General features: G+C 41.2%; 1 protein-coding gene and 1 long non-coding RNA gene across 2 annotated transcripts in view; one reads left to right on the forward strand and one right to left on the reverse strand.

Annotated features, from left to right (window-relative positions):
* Positions 1–798: 798 nt before the first annotated feature.
* LOC136993440 (uncharacterized) lies at positions 799–2344 on the reverse strand. The gene is made up of 2 exons (XR_010885760.1): positions 2260–2344; positions 799–1283 (listed from the first exon to the last, which is right to left on the reverse strand). It is a non-coding gene; the product is annotated as an uncharacterized lncRNA (long non-coding RNA).
* The window catches only part of USP3 (ubiquitin specific peptidase 3), a 45290-nt gene continuing 24869 nt past the window's right edge, over positions 2007–22427 (forward strand). The window contains exons 1-3 of the mRNA XM_067305843.1: positions 2007–2335; positions 17757–17817; positions 20232–20363. Coding sequence (XP_067161944.1) covers positions 2245–2335; positions 17757–17817; positions 20232–20363 — 284 coding nt within the window. The 5' untranslated portion in view covers positions 2007–2244. The remainder of the gene's footprint in view (positions 2336–17756; positions 17818–20231; positions 20364–22427) is intronic.

Below are 22427 nucleotides of genomic sequence, written 5' to 3' on the forward strand. Positions count from 1 at the left end.
AAGACACTATAATGCAAGTGTTTGAGAGAAGGGAGACATCCAGTGGGCAAAACTTGGTGAGAATGAGTTTCCATGGATGCGCAAATTTGCAAACTAGTCAATCTGTTAAAAGCCTTATATATAGCCGAAGTCATATTACAGTGACCTTTCAACTGATAGTGAAAAATACAGCTCTAGATAAACTTGGCCTTTTTCTTATGTTCAGAGGGGCAAGAAGGGAGGATCTATTAGTACCTTGCCTGAAGATACTCTCCCAGCATGGTTATGTTTATAGAAACTCTTCTAAGGTAAAGTATCATAATTCTACGGATTTCAATACACTGGCTTTAATGGAGCTCTAATAGCTCACCCTGGCAAGGATTCAATTCCCGTACCCGTGTATACTGTGCTGTTCTTTACAGGCAGGCCCCGTTTTTGTTTACTTATGAAAGGAGTTGGTTTTCCCTTCCAGGTATATTATGTCAACTGTAAAAAACATGAATGGGAGTGGTAAAGTGAAAGTAGATCATTAAAAGTATTTAAACATGTTTATTTTACTATATTTAATCCTTGTTGACCAGTTCCTTACTTCTGAAAGACTAAATATACTGGTAACATAATCCACAGGGTGAGATAAGAAGTGACTATTTTGGTTAAACTCTGGTTGCAAAATACGACTGAGAGAAGGCCAAGTCACGCTGCCACGCAGGGCACAAAACGAGGACAGAGCAATTGAGGTTTCTTCCTCTTGGTTTGTGTTAGGAGGGGTGGGCACGACGAGATCAAACATACCCATTGCTCAGAAAGACAGAAAGCAACTACAATCAACCTGCTGCTTTAATTTAATAAATGTCTTCTCCATTCTGTGGAGTGGGGGGAAAAAAACAAAGGGCAGAGAAAAAACAGAAGGATCCTTTTGCCAGTATATAAATGTACGAACACAACCACCTTCTTGGTCCCTGGGCTTATACAAGTAATTCTTAGATCTGTATCAAAGTTCTGTTATGTAAAACATTTTTGATATTCTGTACTTCTCACAATCCTTTTTTGCTCTACTTACACAGCATTTATTAGAAAACCATACAAATACGTGTGTTCTTCACATGGCAAAAGAAAAGGCGCAGAACTCCTGGTGCGCGGGAGGAGGACGGTTCCTCGGGGAGGAGATGCCCGCCGCCTCAGCCGCTGCGGCGGGGGGCGCTTGAAGGGGGCGGCGTGGTTGGCCTCAGCAGAACGTGTGCACGGAGCCGCTGCGAGTGGGCAAACTGCTGAGCCATGAAGTCGTCGTGCCCTGCCCAGGAACGCTGGAATACAACGCCTGAGCTTTTATTTCCGCTTATCTTGCAGGTCGCAGCTGTGGAGATGGAGAATTCAGCAACAGGAGCCGAATTCGAGGCCGACTAACTGGTTAAGGCGAGGCCAGCCCACCTGCCCGTGGCCAGCGCAAGCCGAAGCCGCCGGCGCTCCCGCCGCTCTCCGCGGGGTGAGCGCCCCGCCGGGCTCCGGCGCGAGGGAGGGAGGGAGGAGGGGCAGGGCCCCGGCGGCGGCCCCCGAGCCCGCTGCCCGGCGCGGCCGCACCCGCACTACGAAGCTGCGAGCCGCCGCGGGGAGCGCGCGGGAGGCGCCGCACGGGCGCCGGCGGCCGCCGGGACCATCGCGGGGCCGCGGGCGGGCGGCAGCCCCGGAGCAGCGGCAGGGGCGGGGCAGGGGCGGCGGCCCCGCCCGCGTCGCCACGGCGACGGGCGGTTGTGCCGCGCGGCCCCGCCCGCTGCCAAAGCCCGGCGCCCGGAGCGCCGCGGCCGCTGAAGCAGGAGCGCGGCGCGCGGGCACAGGGAAAGCCCGGCGCGCGGACCGCCGCGGACGGGGAGGCGCCGGCCCTGCCCTGCCCTGCCCCGCCCCCCGCGCCGCGGCAGGGCGGGGAGGGATCGCGGCAGCGGGCGGTTGGGCCGCCCCGCGGCGCGTGACAGCAGACGCGCGGCCACCCGCAAGGCGCGGCACGCGGCCGCTCCGCCTCGCCCGGACGGGAAGCCGGCGGCAGCGGCGCGCGGAAAGCGCGGCGGGAGGATCTGCGGACGGGAAGCCGGCTTCTCGGAAAGCCCGGCGGGCGGAAGAAGGAGGGGTGCGGGAGCCGTGTGGGCGCGGACGGGAGGGCGGCTGCCCGCAAAGCCCGGCGCGCGGATCTCGCCGTTGGCCCTAAGATGGCTGTTGTGCGCGGGGCGCCGCTGCTGTAGCGCCGCGAGGAGCCGCCCGCGCCGCCGCGCCGCCATGGAGTGCCCGCACCTCGGCTCCAGCGTCTGCATCGCCCCCGACTCGGCCAAGTTCCCGCAGGGCTCGCCCTCCTCCTGGTGCTGCAGCGGTGAGTGCGCCCGCCGCGGCCTAGGCAGCGCGGCCGGGGGGGCGCGGGGCGGCGGGAGGCGGCTCCCGGCCCGGCCCGGCCCGGCCGCTCTTTTGTTCGCCGCCGCGGCCGCAGCCCCCTGCGCTCGCCGGGGCGGCCGCGCTCCGCGCAGCCCTTTTGTTCGCCGCCCGGGAGCGCCGGGCCGCGCGCCGCCGCTGCGCCTCGCTGCGCGCCGGGACGGGCGCCGGCAGCGCCGCCGCCGCCGCCGCGGGGCTGCCCGGCCCGGAGGTGTCTGCCCCTGCCCCCCCCCGCGCCCGTGTCCGTGCCCGTGTCCGTGCCCAGCGCGTGGGGTCGCGGCGCGGGTCACCGCGTGGCCGCGCGCAGTGACCTGCCGCCGCCTGCGCAGGGCCGCGGCGCCCCGGCAGCCTGGCCGCGCTCTCGGGTACTCCTTGGGGTTATTTATTTCAAAAAAAAGGAGGGCTGGTGTCCTTTGTCGCGCGGTGTGGATGCCTCCGCGTGGGAGAGCTGCGGGTCGCCCGAGCTCTTCCCGACTGCAGTTTCCTGGAGCCAAGGTGTGGTAGGGCTGTGCTTCCTTTGGCAAAACCAGTTGTTTTAGTCTGTAATGCTTTTGCTGCTAGAGGAGTGCGCTTTGCGGTGCGACGGTGCGGAGGAATGGCGAGGGAGAAAGAGGGAACACAGGAAAACTTGTTTTTTTCTGATACGTTTCCTTGCCGAAGAAAACTCGTGACGAGAGGTCTAACCCGCGGGCCCGTCTGTTATCTGCAGGGTATCTAGGGTAAGCACAGTTGTCAGCCAGAGACGTATGGCAGCGGGGAACCACCCTTCGAAGAACTTTAAAAAGATAACATTACCAAGACTGAAAATGTATTCTCAAGAATTAACATAACTTTCCAACCTCAAAAATCAGTCGGTTTGCTGGAAAGTATGAGACTCTTATTGTTGCAGGAAGCCTCTCAAACGGGGGCCCTGTTAGGCCTCTAAAGAAAGAAGATCAGTGTTGCAATGAATTTTCCTTTGTCAGTCAGCGGCGTTTCTCCCAAACCAGCACTTACAGGGAGAGACAGTTGCTGGGTGTCCAACTGATTTATTGCAGTTGGGAGGCACGAAGAAAGGGTCGGACGCTTTGAGGAACTGAATGGATTAATAACGAGGCCGCATCCGGGAGAGTTTTGCTATTGTTTTTAATAAAATTACGATAAGAAATCACACAAGTATTTGTATAGATAAATACTGAATTCTTAACAACTGGTTAAGATAAATGTAGCTATATTGAATTTAAAGCATTCCAGTGAACAAACGGAAGGCTGTTGGCAATTAAAAGCAAATGAAATTTTTTCTTAACTTTTTACAAATGGAGTTTTGCATTCCTGTCAGTCTAGTAAAACGTAGCACCTCCCTTCTCAGTTACAGCTACTAGTATGCGATTGTTACATTAGCTCCATAATGCTGTATAGTGTACTATCTTTTTTCTTGTCTGTGCTTATTTTAGTGAGGGTATTTTTTAAAAAGGTATGTAATATCTGTTTCTCTCAACTCACAAGAAATACCATTTCTTATTCTTTGGTTTTGCTGCAAATTGGTATTGTGCAATTAAACAAAGAAAATGACATATGTAAGTTAATATGTTGACAACGCTTCATGCATTTCCTATTGATTTTGATGCTGCTTTCTAAGGTGCTGTGGTCTTAGTTTCTTGTTGTTGTTGTTGTTGCCCAAGTCGGAGGAAAAATATTTAGGAGGTAAGTTTTTGCAGTATATAATTATAAGGTATCTGTCATCTCTCACGTTGTCTTAAAACGACTCCGAATTGGTAGTTTGTCCTGTTCAGAGTTAGAGCTGACTTTTCCAGAAAAGGAGAATAAGTGAAGATGCTGATACAGGAAGCATTCTGGCTGCCACGTGATCTACCAGTGATAACCAAACACTGCCGAATACCTCGGAGAGTGAGCTCTTCCTTCAAGCTGCCAGTAGCTATTTTTGTCATTATCTTGGGTATCTGTGATTTGAGGGCCTGGAAGTGTCGTGCTGACTGAGTGATGCATATTAAGTGCTTTTCCTTCTCCTCTCCCAAAAAACTCTCTTGATTGCAACAGCAGCTTCGTAAGGGAGGCACTTTCGAATCTGTTTGGGAGATGTGTCGCACTGTGTAATAGAAGTGTTTTGTATATGACGCTACTGTTTGAAAGTTAGCTTTACCAAAGTTAAAGATTGGATTAGAGGAGCTTGTGCACCAACCCAAATTGCTCTCTTGGCTTAAATTGCTCTTGAAGATACTAGAATTTTTACGGAGGTTGTGTGATGAAGGAAGACTAAAGAGCAATAAGAGGAAGCACTGATGACAAATGATTGATCAAATATGAACATTTTGGCTCCAAATTAAAGAGTAACAGTGTTCATTTTGAGGTGCTTCTAGAACTTCTGCTGTGTTACTGATGTAAACTTTGGAGGTCTGAGAGTTCAAGCACTTCTGTTTAGAGGATGGCATGCTTTCTCCTGAGTATTTAATCCTGTCAAGCATGCTTTGTACAGTAAGTGATGCAAAAAGCAGCATATGTTTGATTTGAGGAGCTTCAAAGCTGTCAAAAAGAGCAGAGAATACGTATGTGGGATCCAGATTTTTTTTGTTATTGTTGTTGTAATTGGGCATTTGAGAGGAGCTAAATATGTGAAGCAGAAATTGTACAGAAACTGAAAATTCCTTTTAATCAGTGCTGTCACGTGAAATATTACATGCAGATGTCTGCTACTTCCAATTAGAGTGCAGTGGTTCCATGTGCTTTAATTTCTGTAACTTCTGCTGAAGTTGGAAGTAGAATAGCTGGAGGCATTGGCAAGACTGCAAAGTGTCACAGCCTGAGTCAGTTGAATTTGTGTGATGTGCCACACCTTCGGCACTGTTGTGCAAATCATGTAATTATGAAAAGTACTCTGGAACAACTCAGATGTGGTATTTCCCAACAACTTTTCATAGACTCATGAAACCACAGGGAGCCATGCCTCACCTAAATAAGATTGCAATCTTTTAAGCACACCTGTGCAAGTCTAAAGAGTTTTGCCAACTTTTTTTCTGCATGGTTGAGGTGAATTCATTGATTGTTCAATGTAGAATTTCAAGTTATTTTTTTAGAAGAACAAATGGAGTTTGTTTTTTTTTTTTTGAGGAAACTGTACTCCTGAATTATGCTTAAAACCTTTGTGTTGCAGATCACTGCCAGTTAAATATATATTTTTTCTTCAATAACGTAGTTTTGATAGGTATTGAAGAGCTGTTTTGGCTGTAGAGTGGTATTTTCTGCAGAAGCTAAATATATTTGCCTGGCATCTGTTTCTTCCATTCTAACTTCTGTTGAATAAGAACTCTAATTTAACAGTTGGTCAGAAACATACATTATGGTGTTTACAAATGACTCTGGGTCCATTAAAAGCACAGAGGAGAGCGAGCACCAGGAAGCTGTTTGAGGCCTAGCAAACAATGATTATGGTGGAAATCTGCATGCTGAATTGTGACATTTTTTTTCCTGTGTTTGAAGTAACTTACAAAATGGCATTGTTAGTTCAGAATCACCCAAAATGTCACCAAATGCTTTATTTATGTGTGAGAGCAAATATTTTGGGCTGAGTGGGAGAACTTTCAAGAATATGACTGCATTGGGTGAGACTGCTTTTGATGGTTTCCCCTCCCCTCAGATAAATGAGTTGCACTGTTCTCTATTCATTCGGGTAGGTAGCAGCACTCTGCCGTGCTGTGCTTTTTGGCACTGCAGTGCTGGGCTGTTGCAATCGGTGCCAAAACAAATATACTGCAAATGCACAGGTACACAGACCTGAACTTTCTCAGCTTCCCTTTTCATCTCAGCTTCTCGTTACTCTTTCTTTTCCCTCTCCATGAGTATTTGTCCCTCCTCTTGCTTGTTCCTTTTTATTACCAGAGGTCCTCATTTCCTCTCTTCTTTCATTCCTTACCATAATATGGGAGAAGGAGAGAGACCTCGCTGAACTGGGGAGAGGTAGCTAGGACCTGCTTCCTGTGAGGACCTTTCAGTCAGCTGCACGTAGAATCGGGGTAAGCTCACCGACAGTGCATGGGTGTAATGGTTTCTATGCGTGAGCATTGTTTGTTACCCTTTATCTGGAAAACTGATTTGGCCTGATAATTACCATATTTATTCTGAAATTAAAGGAGAAAATGAATATATAAAAATTACCTCTTTTATTCAGTCACATAAATTAAATCTCAAAGTAGAGTGGTCCTTCATGTGTTACTCTGGGTCATTGCAATGCAGGAATGCTTGTTAATAACTCTTCAGACTTTATAGGTTGTTATATCTCCTTAAACTCATTCCCTAGCTGTCTTTTTAAGTAAAGCCTGTTCAATTTGTTTTGTTTGAGACCTAGTCTTGTTTTCATTAAAGCTGTTAACATTTTTTTTTCCATTTGAATCTGTTATGATGTATGAACGAATCACGTCGGCAAGAGTTATTTCAGCCTGTGATAGACAGAGAATAGTGCTTTGGAACAAAATGTGTTAGAAGATACGCATTTATTGTGGTGGGGTAGGGGTCTCTATTTCAGTCTCATAAACTAGATCTGATTTTCCTTTTAATTACAGGAAAGATGACTGGTGGTTTTCAAATACTTTGCATCATTTAAGAAAAATATATGAGTCAATAAACTTTGACTTGATGACAGTATTTTCTAGGTATTCTTTTGAAAAATTTGTTTATACTCTCTCTACTCAACAAAATCACACTCCATCACAAAACTTGAATGTTAGTGACGGGAAGAGACAGCTTTAGAGGAAAGCAGTCAAACAGTTAATACATTGACTTTGTTTAGACACTAGATCTGAATATTCATGGTGATTTTGAAGAGCAAAAGATGACAAAGGATAAATTTTACTGCTGACTTATCCAAGTTAACCATGAAAAGCTAAAAGTTATTTCATAATCTAATAAAAAAAAATCAGTGGTTTGAAATGACTCTTCAAAACGCACCATGTGATAAGGAGACAGGACAATCTGAGGCATTGTGGAAGCGATATCTAAGGCACACAGACGTGCAGAAGAGACACTTCTGTGTTCATGGCAGACTCTTATCCACTCGAGCGCAGTGACTCTGACACAGATTTAGTTCAAATCTCACTGCAACTGTAACTCATCTAACTGTAATCAGGATAAGTGTTCACCTGCCTTTCCCAAGCCTTTAAATATACACATGTGGTAAAACTGAAGTTCAGTGCATTGTTCTTAGTGGGTTTTTTTTGTTTTGTTTTGTTTTTTTTGATAGTTAGGCACTTGGTTGTAAGGTACTGAGGCCAGCAGAGCTAGATTAGCTAATTTTTTGTTTCATCTGTGTCTGAGGTTCATAGAGTGAAAGTTTCAGATCCCATGTTTGGAATGAAACAAAGCTTTGAGCCATTTCACATTTGGTCAGTGCTGTTCCTTTTATTTAATAAGCTGTTAATGCATCACTTTGTCTTTTATTTTTAATGGGTGTGTTTGCTATCTAGGTAAAGAGTGCTTAAAGGCAATGCATAATTACAGTAGTCCTTGGAGGTTGGAAAGTGCAGCCTTCTCAAAAATTTAGATCTGAGAACTAGTTAAGGTTTTTCTGTTTTTTATTTTGAGATTATTGGAGGAAGTAGTTTTTATCATAGAGTGAATTATGGTCATATCTGATAAAATATTCATTGCTTTATCGTGTCCTTGTCATGGAGGCAGGGTAAGATTTTATGTCTTTATTCATTTCCTATCTTATAAGAGGGTTTTTTAAACTGTGGATGGCATGGTGAATACACTTATCATTCAGCAGTCTTAATTGGTTTGTCAAAACAACCTGTATTTTTTTTCTCCTTTTGGAATGTCTGTTTAATTTTGGATCTTGTAAATGTAGTTTGAGATTTCTTTGGCAGATTTTATTGTCCATTTGAATCTAATCACAATATGCACAGGCAGCTTAGCTAAATAAGGTGATTTTTCTGGAATCTAGATTTTTTTTCTCTCTCTAAACTACTGCAAGTAGACACCTTTTTCACTTCAAAGCAAGATGATGCTGTCAGCTTGGGGGGGGGGGTCTAATCAAAACTAAAGAGGCAGATACTGATTTTCAAGCTGAGTCGCATGTAAATCATTTAGGATTCTGTCTCCAGATAAGTGTTTGCTTGTCCATGTTGAACTACAGGTGTATTTTCATGGGATAGCCATGTGTGTGGTTTTTTTTTTTTTTTTTTTTTTAAGCCTCAATTCAAAGAATATATAAATGTCTGCATTTAGTGTGTGTATTTAAATGTGGATACTAATTAGTCAGCAAAATAGCTGATCCACTAAAATTTCTTTTTTAGAGTGTAAAGGAGAAGTGAAGGTAATGGGTTTTTTAAAATCTCATTTTGCTGGGATTGTTCAGTGAAATACTTACCACTGATGTTTTTTATTTTTTAATGTATAACGCATGTTTTCTCACTGTTGTTTTTGGCTAGGATGTGACATGTGGAATATGCAGGAAAGTCAACCACTGACATTTCTTGACCTCAAGTTTGATTTGGCATGGTATCTTACCATGTAGAAAGAGTAAATTACCTAGAAATATGGCACCACTGTAGAGTGAGGGCTAACCTTGTCCTTTTCTGTTGAGAAAGTATCAATGGATGTGATTAGTAGTGGTAAGTGATCTTTTAGCATAACAGAAGCAGCACACATGTTCTGTGTTGTCTTGCTGCTACATCTGAGTTTGCTGCTTTCTCTCTCTCTCTTTTTATTTTATTTTTTTATGAGTTCGTTTAACCACTTCCTCAGGAACTGATGTTTCTGTTTACACTGATTGAAAGAAGCTTTCCTACCTACCTGTCTGCTTTTCCAGTACAGGATTAAGAATATAGGCAGATACAAAGCGTGCATTTTTCAGCTTCCAATGTTTTCAATGTGAAATTCTGATTGCATAATCAACATCCCGGACTGCAAGTCAGTGTGGTTGAGCGTAATTTGAGAGGTGAATTATACGCAGATGAAGCTAATCACATTGTTCTCTGAGGAACATTCGTCAGTGTCAGATATGTTTTGAGAACTTCAATGACCTTATTTGTTCTATGGAAAATTGTTTACCCGTGTTTTACTTTTACATTCTTATTCAGGTATTGTTTAGTATGTCTGAATTAAGTATGTTTTTCCATTGTAGTCAAGTGGTTGACTGTAACCATCTGTGAAGGATCCTATATGAGACTGAGCAATGCTTTTGTTTAGTGACAAAGAGCAGGAAATACCACATAAGTATCATTATGCATGAGCACAAATGTTGGTTGATTTCATAAGTTCACGACTATCAGAAAAATGACTTGGGTTATTTTGTTTTCTCACTAAGAACTTAATCATTCTGGCTTTGGCTGAAAGCTAATGACAGAAGAAGTAAGTGGTTGTTTTTTGCATAGCTTTAAGTCGAGCGTAGTTTTTTTTCTTTTTTGTTTTTTTTTTGACTTTGGAGTCTTTGTATTTTCTTACATTTGGATGTGATTTCAGTCAGGCTAAGACTTGACACTATTGTGACTTCTCTTCATTATGTGTTTCTTATAAGAGTATGCAGCACTGAAAGGATGATTAACGTTTTTCTATTGTTAGTAATGCCTACCAGGAAATTTGCTTCCTTGTAAATTTTCTTGCCTTGATGATTTAAATTTAAATTTAAATTTTTATCTTTTCTTATGTTTTCCTTCAGTACATGGGTGTTAGCTGCTATAAAAACAAAACATTTTAAATAATCTAATTAAAAATCATTTCCCTTTTTGTCTAGTTTCACTTTGACTGGAATGCTGTTTTCTAAAATAGGCAACAAATGAAACGTATGTAAATGATTGCTAAAGAGAATATATTTTTAAGTGGCTAGTATCAGATAGTTCAAAACAAGTTGAGTTCATTTATGAACTTGTAATGGGGGCGAGGGTGGGGTAGAAAGAAGAGCTGTATATGAAGTTTGATCACAAACGGGAATACTCTCTAAAACTTAAACATTGAAACAGCAATCTTGTAAGTAAGGTCTGGAACATGACTCACTTTCAAAGCCTGTAGTCCCCCCTCCCTCCGATTCTCAGTGTCTGGAATGAGATTTTAGCTAGATTGCTACTCGGAGGCTTAAAAATATTCTTGTAACATTTTCTTTTTCAGTCACCCATAAGTTTCTCATCAGGAGTTGACTAGCCTTCAAATTTTAAAATTCAGAGCAGATACTCTTAACAGATATGCATACAGTTTAACATCCTCCCCTACACCCCCCCCTCCAAAAAAAAAAGCTAATCATTTAGCTCAGTATTTAAGTTCTAGAAGCTACCCCTAGATTGTAAAATAATTAGCGTTTTTCATGAGTCAGTGAACTTCTGTGTATGTTAATGCCTATCTTACGGTCTTACCAGCGTGTATATGCGAGATGCTTCTTTCAGTTATCACTGACTCCCCGGGTATCTAAACAGGCAAGAGGGTCAGCTAGCGAAGCTCACATGCATGTAGCGAGTACACGTTCCTTTCAAAGAATGCAAAGTCAAAAAAATAGGTAACATGATAATCTGTATTAATAAATAGGTACTTGGTCATAAGTAGCTTACATTACCTGTTGTGGATTTTTATATGCTGCCTATAAAAATCCTGCCTAACCTTGGAAGACACACTATGTTTTATAGGCATTTTTGATTCTGCTAGTAAGGTGTTTCTGCAATGCCCAAATGTCTGATTGTCGGCGTATCCAGAAGCGCCTCGGTCTTGACTGATGTTCTGTGATGGTTGGCGCTCCTGGTTTTTGCCCTGAGAAGCTGTTGTACTGTGTATGCTGCGTTATGACAGGGTTTATGGGCCAGGGAGCAAGGTGCACGTGGCTCTGTAATGTGGTGGCTGGACAGTTCATTTGTAGCTGGAGAATCCTGGGTTTCAGTCTCGGTTCTTGTGACTGAATGTTTTTGAATATAGACCACGTGGCTGCTCATTGCTGCCTGAGACTGGATCCGGGGTAAAAGCAGTAAATGCTAGCCTTGAGAAGAGTCGTATTCTCTCTTGCTTTGTCTCATTGGTCGAAGGAATTGCTAATTATTCCATGCAAAGTGTCATCTTTAACAGAAAGAATCGACAGTCCTCTGCCAGCACTTAGGAATAGTCTGGAGGTGAAGTCCCTCAGGGTGGAAGGTGTGAGTTTGAATTCCTGCTGGCAAAAGAGGGAATTAAACCTGAGGCATTCACATCTTGAATGAATGGGAATTGTGCAGAGAAAGCTCCTCAACTGATTTATTCAGTCTTCGAAAAGACTTTGTGTCTGCCTCCAGAAGAAAGTACAAGAAAGATGTAGAGTCCAGTGGTGGGCAGTGCCTTTTTGCAGACCAGTGTGTAAGCCCAAAGGAGGGATGACCACCAACACGCTCTTTGCCTTGATATTTCTCCTGGGCTAAAAACCTGAGCAATTCCCTGCTCAGAATACTAGCTTTCAGAGGTTGCTCTCCTGGATGCCTGATGTTTCTTTTACACAGCACATGGGAAGCTGTAGGTGCTTAATTCAGAGATGTTTTGGCAAGCCACCTTAGTTTGGTAGAGAATGCTGAGTTTTGGGATATCTTACCATTGCCTGCCAGTACCATGACACAGAGGCCTAAAGTGTTAGGGCTAGTAAAGCCAATTCTAATTGGCGGTAATAAGCTTAAAAATAATTATTTTGGCAAATTATTTGATCTCTCTTTTTTTTTCTCTCTCTCCATTTTTTCAGTCTATAAAATGTAATTGGGCTCTCTGAGGAGTGCTCTGAATCTTATGCCTGAAAAACTTTGCATTTGATATATTATTAATAGAGCGACTTGCATAATTTGCATTAAACTTCTGTGCAGAGTTTCGTTATTCCCACCACTGGTGATCATTTCCCAGGATTTTTGGCTTGCATATTTCTCATCTTCTAGATCTTTGGAGGAGAAAGTTTTTGGTCTGATTTCTTAGGCCTGATGTGTCGCAGACCAAAACATATTTCACATAGTAGGAACTTTGCACTTTATGTGAACTGCTGCTTCTTTTTTTCTTCAAATGCCGTTAATGGAGTCAGCCTAGTTCTTCTTGCTGTATTTGTCAACTGCTTTTTTGGAGCAGAACAGAGAATAAGATTGCCTTGCTACCAATTAATAAAACAGAGCAGTGAGGGATTGTGAGGCAATGTGGGGTTACAAGTATATTCTTGCCATGTACTTTTCTTTGGAGATAGATATTTATATCATATATTTATTTGTCAGCAAGTGCTTATTTTTTTTTTGGAACAATTTTGCTTGGTGTAATGTCACTATATCAGTGTGACCACGACTCTATAAATATTGCTCCTTTTTTAGATGCTTATTGAAATAACAGCTAACCTTTTTCAGTTCATCTTATGTCAGTATAGCTGATCTGCTATGTCAACATAAACTGAACTGAAAAAAAGGTCACTTAGCCCAAAGATGTTTCTGTGTGGATCATTATGCTTGTGTAATTTAACCATATAATTATACATGTAAAATGGTAGTGCTGGTGGAGTTGCTTTTGAGAACAAAGTCCAGGTTATTTTGTAAAGGATGTGGAAGCGTTGGCGATAGCTTAATGACCCTAATCTTGTTTCCGTTCAGCGGGCTTTTAACAGAAGGACCAAAGTGTTGCTCTTATTGTGCCGATATTTTGTGGCCTTTTCCTTAGCGATGTAATAAAGGGCTGTTTTAAAACTTGGATGCAGACGCAGATCTGTAGTAGCCGTGGCCTCGGGTCGTTCCTGCTCCTGCGGCCGGCCGAGGAGCCGGTGCGAGCCGGGCCGTGAAGGCTGCTTCTCCGCTGGACACGGCGTCTTGCAGGTTTCTCAACTTGGCTGCCTTACAGAAGCTGCTTCCTGTTTGTCTCCTCCTCTTCCTGCTGCTTTTTTCTTTTGCCAGTTTCTAAATTATGTAGTGTGCTATTTAAACAAAACTATTAGTTTCATGGGTTGTTTATATACTTTACATAGTTGTAACTTTCCTACAGTGGAAATCTGCAGCTTTGTTCTGTGAGGAATACAGTGTTTGCCAGGAGTGTTCCTGCCTCACGACGCTGTTTGGAGTCTGTTTTCAGTAAGGGGAAAAAAGTCAAGATTCAGAAGTACTTGTTTGAGTGATCATGGGGGTAAGCTGGGGCGGGGGCCCCGTGATGAGTGCCGGATTGACGAGCCCTATCTTAGTCATTCTGCTTTGCATAACTTGATGAACATTATTTTTCAGGATGAATTACAGAAAGTGGAAACTAGGGAGGGAGGCAGGGACGTTTCTGAAGGCTCCCACCGGTATGTGCGAGTCTGTGCATATGTTTGATTGTTTGCTCTCTAGGGGATGGACTGATGCTCCTCTGCTTCATTTACAGAGGGCGTTCATTTACAGATGAGCGTTCAGATTTCACTTACAGAGATCATTCTGTAAAGGATGGTACTTCCCCTTCCTACTACATGATTAAATAATATGGTTTCTACGCCTCTGAGTAAGCTGATATTGATGTAAAATGGCAAATGACTCACTGTTTCAGACAGCGTAGTGGCATTGTAGATTTGTTTTCTTTTTTTTCTGAGATGTTAATATAATCTTCGTCCAACTGCTTGAGGCTACTCTAAAAAATACAGTGAAATGGGCCAGTTGGTGGCTGTTGCAATAGCCACTTTAGTTCAAGTTGAGAAAGCAGCCGGCATGCCTTAGTTTGTATAATACTAAATAAACAGTAATATACACAGGTAATTAAGGTTTTGGGTTTTTTTAGTGTAGTTAGAAAGTTTTAAGATTTTTGGTTATAACTTTATTCCAGATTTGGGGGGGACTAATGTAGTCCCCTCCCTCCTTTCTTTAAATAGCACTAGAAGGAAAAAAACACCCCCAAATCCCAGTTGGAATACTTACTATTGAGGGAAGTTCAGACATAAGTACCTGTACAAATGGGTTTGAGGGTCTTCCCTTGCGATTATGTGTAATTATCTGACCTGAGAGTCCCGAAGACTGAAGTCTGAGTTAAGGCCAAACGCGCTTGGAATTGAGAAGGGATTTGCCACGGACCTGTATCTCTTTTTCTGATCTATTCTTAAGCCTAATGTCTTCGTGTCTATACTACATCTGAAAGGAATAACATGTGCTTTCCTGACAGCTTAAGCCAAGCCATCTCTAATATAGACTGTAAGCAGCTCGGGGCAGTGACTGTCTTTTGGCAGTGCGTTCCACAGTACCTGTCTCGTTAGGGTCCAGACCAATGCTTGAGGCTCCAGGTCTAGTTTAATTATTAATAGTAAGTCACAGACAGAAACTGCTTCAAGACCTGGGTGGAGGAAGACCTAGAAAGCCGAGCTTTAATGCAGGTGTCTCCTGAGCCAGCCTCAGTGAAATATAGAATGCAATCTTCAGCAACCTTAAAAAAAAAAAAAATTGTGTAAGAATTGTGACCTACAGTTGTTCTGTTCTGAGACACAAATTTAATATTGGCCTCTGTGTTTAATCTTAGTGGGAGTCACTTGCATGTTGAGTTCTTTGTGGGAGGAGATGTTTGTGCAGAAGATAAACTACACAATTCTGATGTGATGCAATGGGAGCAAAGTTCTTCCTAAAAGTTAAAGCAAACAAATAAACCATCTTTTACTATTCTCTGAAGTGAAAGATGGAAAATTTCATTTGTGATTGTGCAGAGTTGGTGGACTTGTTTGCTGGGTTTGCGCAGAACACTTGAACATGGTATGAACTTGGGAGAATGGGAACTACTGCAATGTGGTTTAACCCTGGACACACTTAGTAACCAAAGAGTGCTAGTGTTTAAAATACCTGAATGTGAGATTGTAATTATTGGGTATATAGTAAAAGGTAAGAATGATTAGATTGCATCCTAATTCTTTATTGGTTGAGGTGGTTCTGTCCACAGATGATAATGTAGTTAAGTCAAAAATGTTATTTAAAAATGGCAGGTTTCTGCCAGAATTTTAAAGCCAGCAAGACTGTTTCATGTTTCCAGCAATGAAAATGTAGGATAATGGTAGTTGTTTGTTCACACAGCACTTAAGCGACTATTAGATATCACATCTGTGTTTAAATGCATGAATGGTTTTGGCTTCTGTTTCCTTCTGGTGACTTTTTTACCTTTTAGTTTGTGTAGTTCAGGGAAATAAAATTGTATCAGATTAGACTAGTGGTCCGTTTTTAACTGATAATGGCCACTTCATATCTTTCCTTGTCCTTTCTCCTCTGTTTGCCAATGTAAAAATCATGGTGTTTTTTGATCAAATTAAACAAATTTCTTGCACTTTTCTAAATTGAAATGTAAGCCAGAACTGCCTGGCTCTCCCGCGTCTTTTGTAAGATGGCCATTGTGGTTGTGGGAATTGTCAACTTTAGAAAAGGGAAAATTGATTGCTGAAAAACAGCAGAAGACTTGAAACAACATGAAAATGTGTTTCTAAAGTAAAATTATAACTGCATCAGTTTAAGAAGGCAATTTTGGAGTCTTTACTAAATAATTTAAAATAGTTACTTTAAACAGCTTTTATGTTACATTTTACAGTATACAGAAATATTTGTGCTTTTTTCCAGTGAACATAGTAAAAATCTTAATTTTAAGTAGCTTACATGGTCGCTTCTCTCCTGATTAAAAACTAACCCTCTTGCTTCTTTCTTTTTAATTAGCAGTTAACATGTTCAAGCTAACAAAAATAAAATGTTTCTTTATTTTATGTGATAGTCTTTGACCTTTACAGTCTGATATATACCATCGTTTACAAACTGCCTAGCTTGGTCAGTCTGTTTTTGAGTTTCTGTACAACTTCCGACTTGGCCTGGCCGGGTGATCTTTCACTGAAACGGCTCCTGTGCTCGCTTCAGTTTCTCCAGTTCAGCTCTCTGAGGCACGGCTCCAGGCAGCCAAGTCTGTTTTCCTCTCAATCTTTTCCACAGTGAGCAACAACAGAAATAATTTGTGCATATGCTGGGATTTAATCCTCCTCTCTTGTCCCTTTTTGCCCTGGTTTTACGGCCTCTAGTAGTGCTTCTGATAGTTGCTTTTCCTCTGTGACTCTTTTGGCTAGTTGCTCCAAGAAGCAGTTGTTCATGCTGTGCCAAAAAAAAAAAGTTAGTATTGTACCTATGTATTTTATCTTATTCTTATGTTATATTTTGGGGATCATTCAAGTTTTCTCTTTAGTGTTGTTTTCTATGCTTTGCAGAAATGCCCTTAGGATTTCATTCATTTTTCTCATCGTCCTAGTGGGGCTATTTGAAAGCATAGTGCTATTACTGTGAATTCTGTGGTTACTGATGGTAGTTAACAATTTTATGGTATTCAACTCTGAGTGTTATATATCATAGCATTATATATATCATATCCTTCACTGACATGATCTAATTTAGTATTCCTCTAGAAATTGAAGATTCAATATCAATTTAGTTGCAGTTCCAATATTGCTGCTGTTTATAAAGATACATGTACTTTTTTTTTTTTTTTGACTTAGTTGATGTAAATTTTGGTCTGGTTGCCCATTTTTATGTATTCTGCCTTTATGGGTTAATTATTGCGATTGTTTTGTTTCTAATCTGAATTTTAGAGACTTGACTACTGGGTTTGGGGAGGAGTTAGAATATCCATTTTTTTGTGACCCCACCCTGGTATGATGCATCATCATGAATTTGTTTTCTAGTATCTGCTGGCTTTTCCCCAGCCCTTTAGCTTAAAAACATCCATGTTTAATTTCAGATTACACTTTAGTTTTCTTCCATTTGATGTTATCTTCTGATGTCTTGAATAGATTGCAAAGCATATTGCACTTTAACCTTTCAGCTTCTTGTGCTTGATTTGAAAGAAGAAAATCTTTATAGATAAGGTCTTTGCCAGCACTGTAGCATAAGAATAATTATTGTATAAATGGTATGTATTATCATGAGTTACACAGTAATTTATTCTATCTGCTCCTTATCAGATTGTCAGGCTTTCTCACAGTTTGTTCTTTAAAATGGCTTCTTGTATAACAGGTTTTATGAGACAGAAGACAAGTGCTGTGGCTTTTTTCAGCGTTCTGTGGACTGTCTTACTAAAAACAAATGAAATGATTTTAGACTTCCCCACTGTTTTTGTGACTTTTGCTTGTGATATTTCTGTTGTATTTCAAAACCAAGTAGACCTCATGTGGATCTAATAAAAATAAAACCCATAAATTTTTCAAGGAAAGTAACAGTTAAATGTGTAGCCTGTGGTGAGAACCCAAAATACAGGAAGACTAATGTGCTTTAATGTCAATAGCACTTCAGTCCTTAGTCTGGTAGTCGCTAATATAGGTTAATGTACGTTTTATGTAACCATGCTGCCAAGGTGGAGTCAGAGCAGAGCTATTGCTAGCAGTCAAGATGTGTTACGTAACTATAATATCACAGCAAATTCACTTGATGCTTTTGCTTTTTTTTCTTTTATAGTATGCCGGTCAAATAAAAGTCCATGGGTCTGTCTGACGTGTTCAAGTGTCCATTGTGGAAGGTGAGTACAAAGTATTCGTGGGAAAATTATTTAATAAACCTTTTATCTTTTTTCCTTTGTGGCTTGACTCTGAAGCAGTTCGCTCCAGAATTTCCTGAATGCCTGGGAATTTCCTGAAATTAACCTTCCATGATTTCATTTGACACTGTACACTTATGTTGAGCATACCTCTCGGCTACCTTGCAGGAGTGCAGCGATTATACTCAGCATCCTTTTCAAAAGAAAAGTGAGTGGTGAATGTGATTAGTCAGCTCAGAAAGTGTCTGGAAAACTGCTAATTCTGTGAACTATAGTTAAAATTCCATTCTGTAAGAGATATTTGTATTGTGAAAAGATTAAAACAATAAGAATTCTTGGAAACCCACAAATCCAAATTTGGCCTAGCTTATTTTGAGAAGATAGCAAGTGTCCAGCTTAAACTGAAAATATTTTGAATGTGCTGTAGCATAGTTCTGGAACAAAATAATTGTCATAATGTATAAGGACTGTCTAATGCAAAAATTTCGGCAGAGTATACTTACTTTTTGTCCGTATTAGTTGAAGTACACCAAAAGAATTTGTAGAGGAATGATACAGTCAACCATTATTCATATGTCAGGATAACTGCTGAAAGTTTGCTCCCAGGTAAATGTTTGAGATGCACATATTTAAAGAGAATGTAGGTAGTGTTCATGTTTCATGTTTGGACAGTATCTGAGATGTGAAAATGTTTCATCTGTAGGGTAGCATCTGGGATGGTGTGTTTTTATTCTGGAAAATCATCATTAAGCTTTGTGACTCTGTCTTTTAAAGTGGGTTCAATAAACTTTTTTTTCTTTCTTTTTTTTTCTTTCTTTCTTTCATCTGGACAGCAGTAAGTGCCACAGTTTTAATAATGTCACTCATCCAGAATTTTCAGTACAAAAAAACCCTTTTTTCCCTCATTTTTATTCTTATTTATTCATTTATTTTACAAGTTTATACTTGTCATGAAAGAGATGAGCTACTGCATATTACATGACTGTGTGAAATGAGTAGTTTGGAATATTTTGCTTGTTCCATTACCAATTTTTCTTTCTTTCTTTCTTTTTTACTGTCCGCATATGACCTTTCTTGTATGAAGTTAGTAGACGCTGAGTCAATTATTTATGCAGTCTGACTGCCATATTGCTGTCATACTTGATAATGAAAATACTTGAATGAGAAAAATGTAATACACCTTGTAATGGGATCGCTTTGATCTTGAAGCCGCTAGCGTGGAAGCACGCAGCATGTTCTGTTCAGATAATGTTTGAAACCGAAGGAAGAGGAAATAGAGGCTGTCAGATCTTCGCTTGCAGGACACCCTCCAGGGCAGAGCTTTTGGGAGCACCGCTGACTGCGTTAGAGCAGCAAAGCGTTTCTGGTGGGTGCACTGCTCCACGAGCCTGTCGTTGGCACTGCTGGGCAGAAAACCAGCTGCTGCGAGCCCACCTCCCTAGATCAGGTTATGACTTAACTGTTGCAGGATTCTGCCAGCACAGCAGTGTCGGTAACCACTCTTCTTCAGTCCCCTGGCTAGCACAGCTACGCTAGCAGAATCGTTCACACCTGTGTGTGAGAGCAAGGTAGGATACTGAGAAACAAGAAAAGACCTAAAGATCTTCTTGTGGGGCATGTGCAGAGTTCCTGACCATTCTCATGACAGAGTTCAACCAACAAGAAATGAGGGGAGCGTGCAATTCTCTGAGCTCTGGCCATGCACTTCAAGAGTTAATGAGCTAAGCTAAGTTTCAGCTTGCATTTGTAATGACACTTTTTTTTTTTTTTTAATTGAAGATGCTTAAATTTCTAGGTATGTCTCAAATTTGAGGTATGAAAATGTTAACTGTGTCAGCAAAAGTGCTGTAGTGATTTTAGACTCCTGTTCGGTTATATGACCCCAAGCCCTAGTGTGTTGTGAAATCATGAACTTTATAAAGTGTAGCATGCTCTAATACTAAATCAGTCTGCAAAACAGAAGAGCTTAAAATGGATGTTCTTTCATATGGGAGTCAGCACACTGTTAAAGTAATCACAAAAATGATGAATGCTGGGATGGAAAAAAAGTAGAGCTGTAAGAAAAGTACATGGGAGAACAAGAGGGAGAACTAACTGCAGATTACCAGTGTGAAAAAAGGGGCTAATCAGTCTATTGAGGTCCCAGATCCAGGGGGATTCAGGATGCTGGTTTGTGGCTGGTGTGAAGGACACAGAGATACTAATTTGGGCAACATGGGAGGTTAAAGGGAAGAAGTTAAGAAACTTGACCAGCATTTTCACACAGACAAGTTGCCTATTTTGATGCCTGAATGTGTATATTTTAGATTTATGTTAGACTTTTTTCCTCCTTTTTTTCACTGAATGTTCATTAAATAATTTAAACTACAAGACTTTTTGTTTTTCATTTATTTCAGATATGTGAATGGCCATGCAAAAAAACATTATGAAGATGCACAGATTCCTATGACCAACCATAAGAAAACAGAAAAACAAGAGAAAGTTCAACATACTGTGTGTATGGATTGCAGTAGTTACAGTACATATTGGTAAGGGTTTAAACACTGTAATTTGACAACTTCTCATATATTGAAAGGTGCAAACTTCAGACTCTTGTGAAGCATTATATTACACGCGTTTTTGAGCAGTTCATCTCTTGATTTCCAGACTTGGCTGTTTGAGAACAGTTTATGAAATATCCCTCTGCTTTTGCATGTGTAATATTGTAGCATTGATTGAGACTAAACTCCTGCGTTTCCAATGACTTAGCACAAACTTTTTGATACAAATAGTATTTATATAGTTTGGAGTTACTTCTGTTTGGTTTGGGGTATGTTGAGAACCTAACTTTTCATTGCCAAAGCTACTGTTTGGTTCTCATTACTCCTTTCGTCGGGTTGGTAAGCCTTTCTCAGGTTCTTCATTTGTCAGAAGATCAGAAAGTAAAGTAATACTCAGGTTCCTGCCCAAGAGATGTGATCTTGAGGTATGCGTATGGATTTTCTTGTTTTTCTTTTCCAATATTGATTCTGTTTTCTTCCCTCTGAAAAGAAAGGCTTCTTTCTGTTTGTGATTTTGTACAATCTGTATGAGTTTGTGAGAGAGTGACGGATCCTATTTGGAAGCAGCATCGATTTGTCAGACAAGATCAAATAGCAGAATTTTTAAGAGAAGTGATGTACAAGAGAGAGAAAATGACTTGGGCCAATTTATGCTAGCAGTTCCTTTTGAGTGAGAAATGGGCACTGTTTAGGGAGGTTTAACAATTACACTGGTAATATCAGATTTCGAATCTTCTTGCTTCAGAGAGGAAAGACTGGAAGTCTTCTGGAAGCTGTGCTTTCGTGTATTCACCATTTTCCATCCCCTTCCCCCTGAGCAAAAGTGTGATGATTTTCTAATATCACTAAATATACAGCTGCACTGATGGATTTTATTTCGTGCAGATAATTGAGTATCTTTGTATACTTCATCAAGAAAATATCTGCTGAAGTTTGAGTATCCTGTTTTCTGAGGAATGCTTCTCTAACAAATGTTTTTATCCCCTGAAAGTGAAGTCACGGTTAAGTGGTCTCACCTAAAGAAATTTTTGTTTGGAGTAACTCAGAAATATTCAGATGGTATGTGCAGCAATGACAAATGCTGTGCAGGTGTTAAGCACAGAAGAAAGTGATGTTTGAGTAGTTTGTGATGTACATAACTTTTGCTTCTATTTATGTTTTATTTAAATGACCAAAGCGTTTGCCTGGCCCAGTGTTGAAAACAGTATTAGAAAACATGAAGTTTTTCTAAGTAATGTGTATGCAAATGTTGCCAGCATTGAAGCTGCTGTGGGAAGCTAATTGAAGTTGCCCAGTCTGTTGTTTACAGCTGAGTTCTGATGTTGTGGATTTTTTTTTTCTATTATAGATATGATCTTTTAGTCACTTTGAAGGTAATAATGTATGCAGGAATTTTAGCTGGGAATTTGAAATCTTGATTATATCGTCATTTACTATAACAAATAGTATTCCTAGTCTGCCAGAACTTGCTGAGGCTTGATGAGTTATACTAGCAAGTCGGAGCATCCAGCTGACCTTATCCCAAACCCAGTACTGGTGTTGCAAAATGAGGATATCCAGACTGAGGACTGTGGGATCTATTATTGAAACAAAGTATGTCTGTGAGCAGTCGGTAAGCATGCACTTTGGAAGCTAACTGGTGTTTCACAACGTATTTGTGGTAGGACAGATGAGAAGCAGCTTAGCGTGTGATGTCTCTTCTGCTGTAAACGGAGTAGAGGTTGAGTCATCTTACAGATGAACTGGAACTAATTGTAGAGGGCTTTGCCTTAGGGAGTTCCTGTTGCATATAATTCACTAGCAAATTATAAGTCTCCTGTGCTATCATGAAGCTGAATGAGTTTCAAAAGCAGACTACCTTTGCTTTCATTGGGATATTTCAGTTTTTTCCACCTGATGCTCAGGAAAAGATACTGGAGTCTGATATTTGCACACAGTTTCTCAGTGGAAGTAACCTTATTTATATAAGGTTAAAGTAGTCATTCAGACCGACTTCTGCCCCTTTATATAAGTCAGTACGAGAGGGGCTGCTATCAAACAATGCTTACCAGT

Source organism: Apteryx mantelli, chromosome 15, assembly GCF_036417845.1.
Source record: "Apteryx mantelli isolate bAptMan1 chromosome 15, bAptMan1.hap1, whole genome shotgun sequence".
Taxonomy (NCBI): Eukaryota; Metazoa; Chordata; class Aves; order Apterygiformes; family Apterygidae; genus Apteryx; species Apteryx mantelli.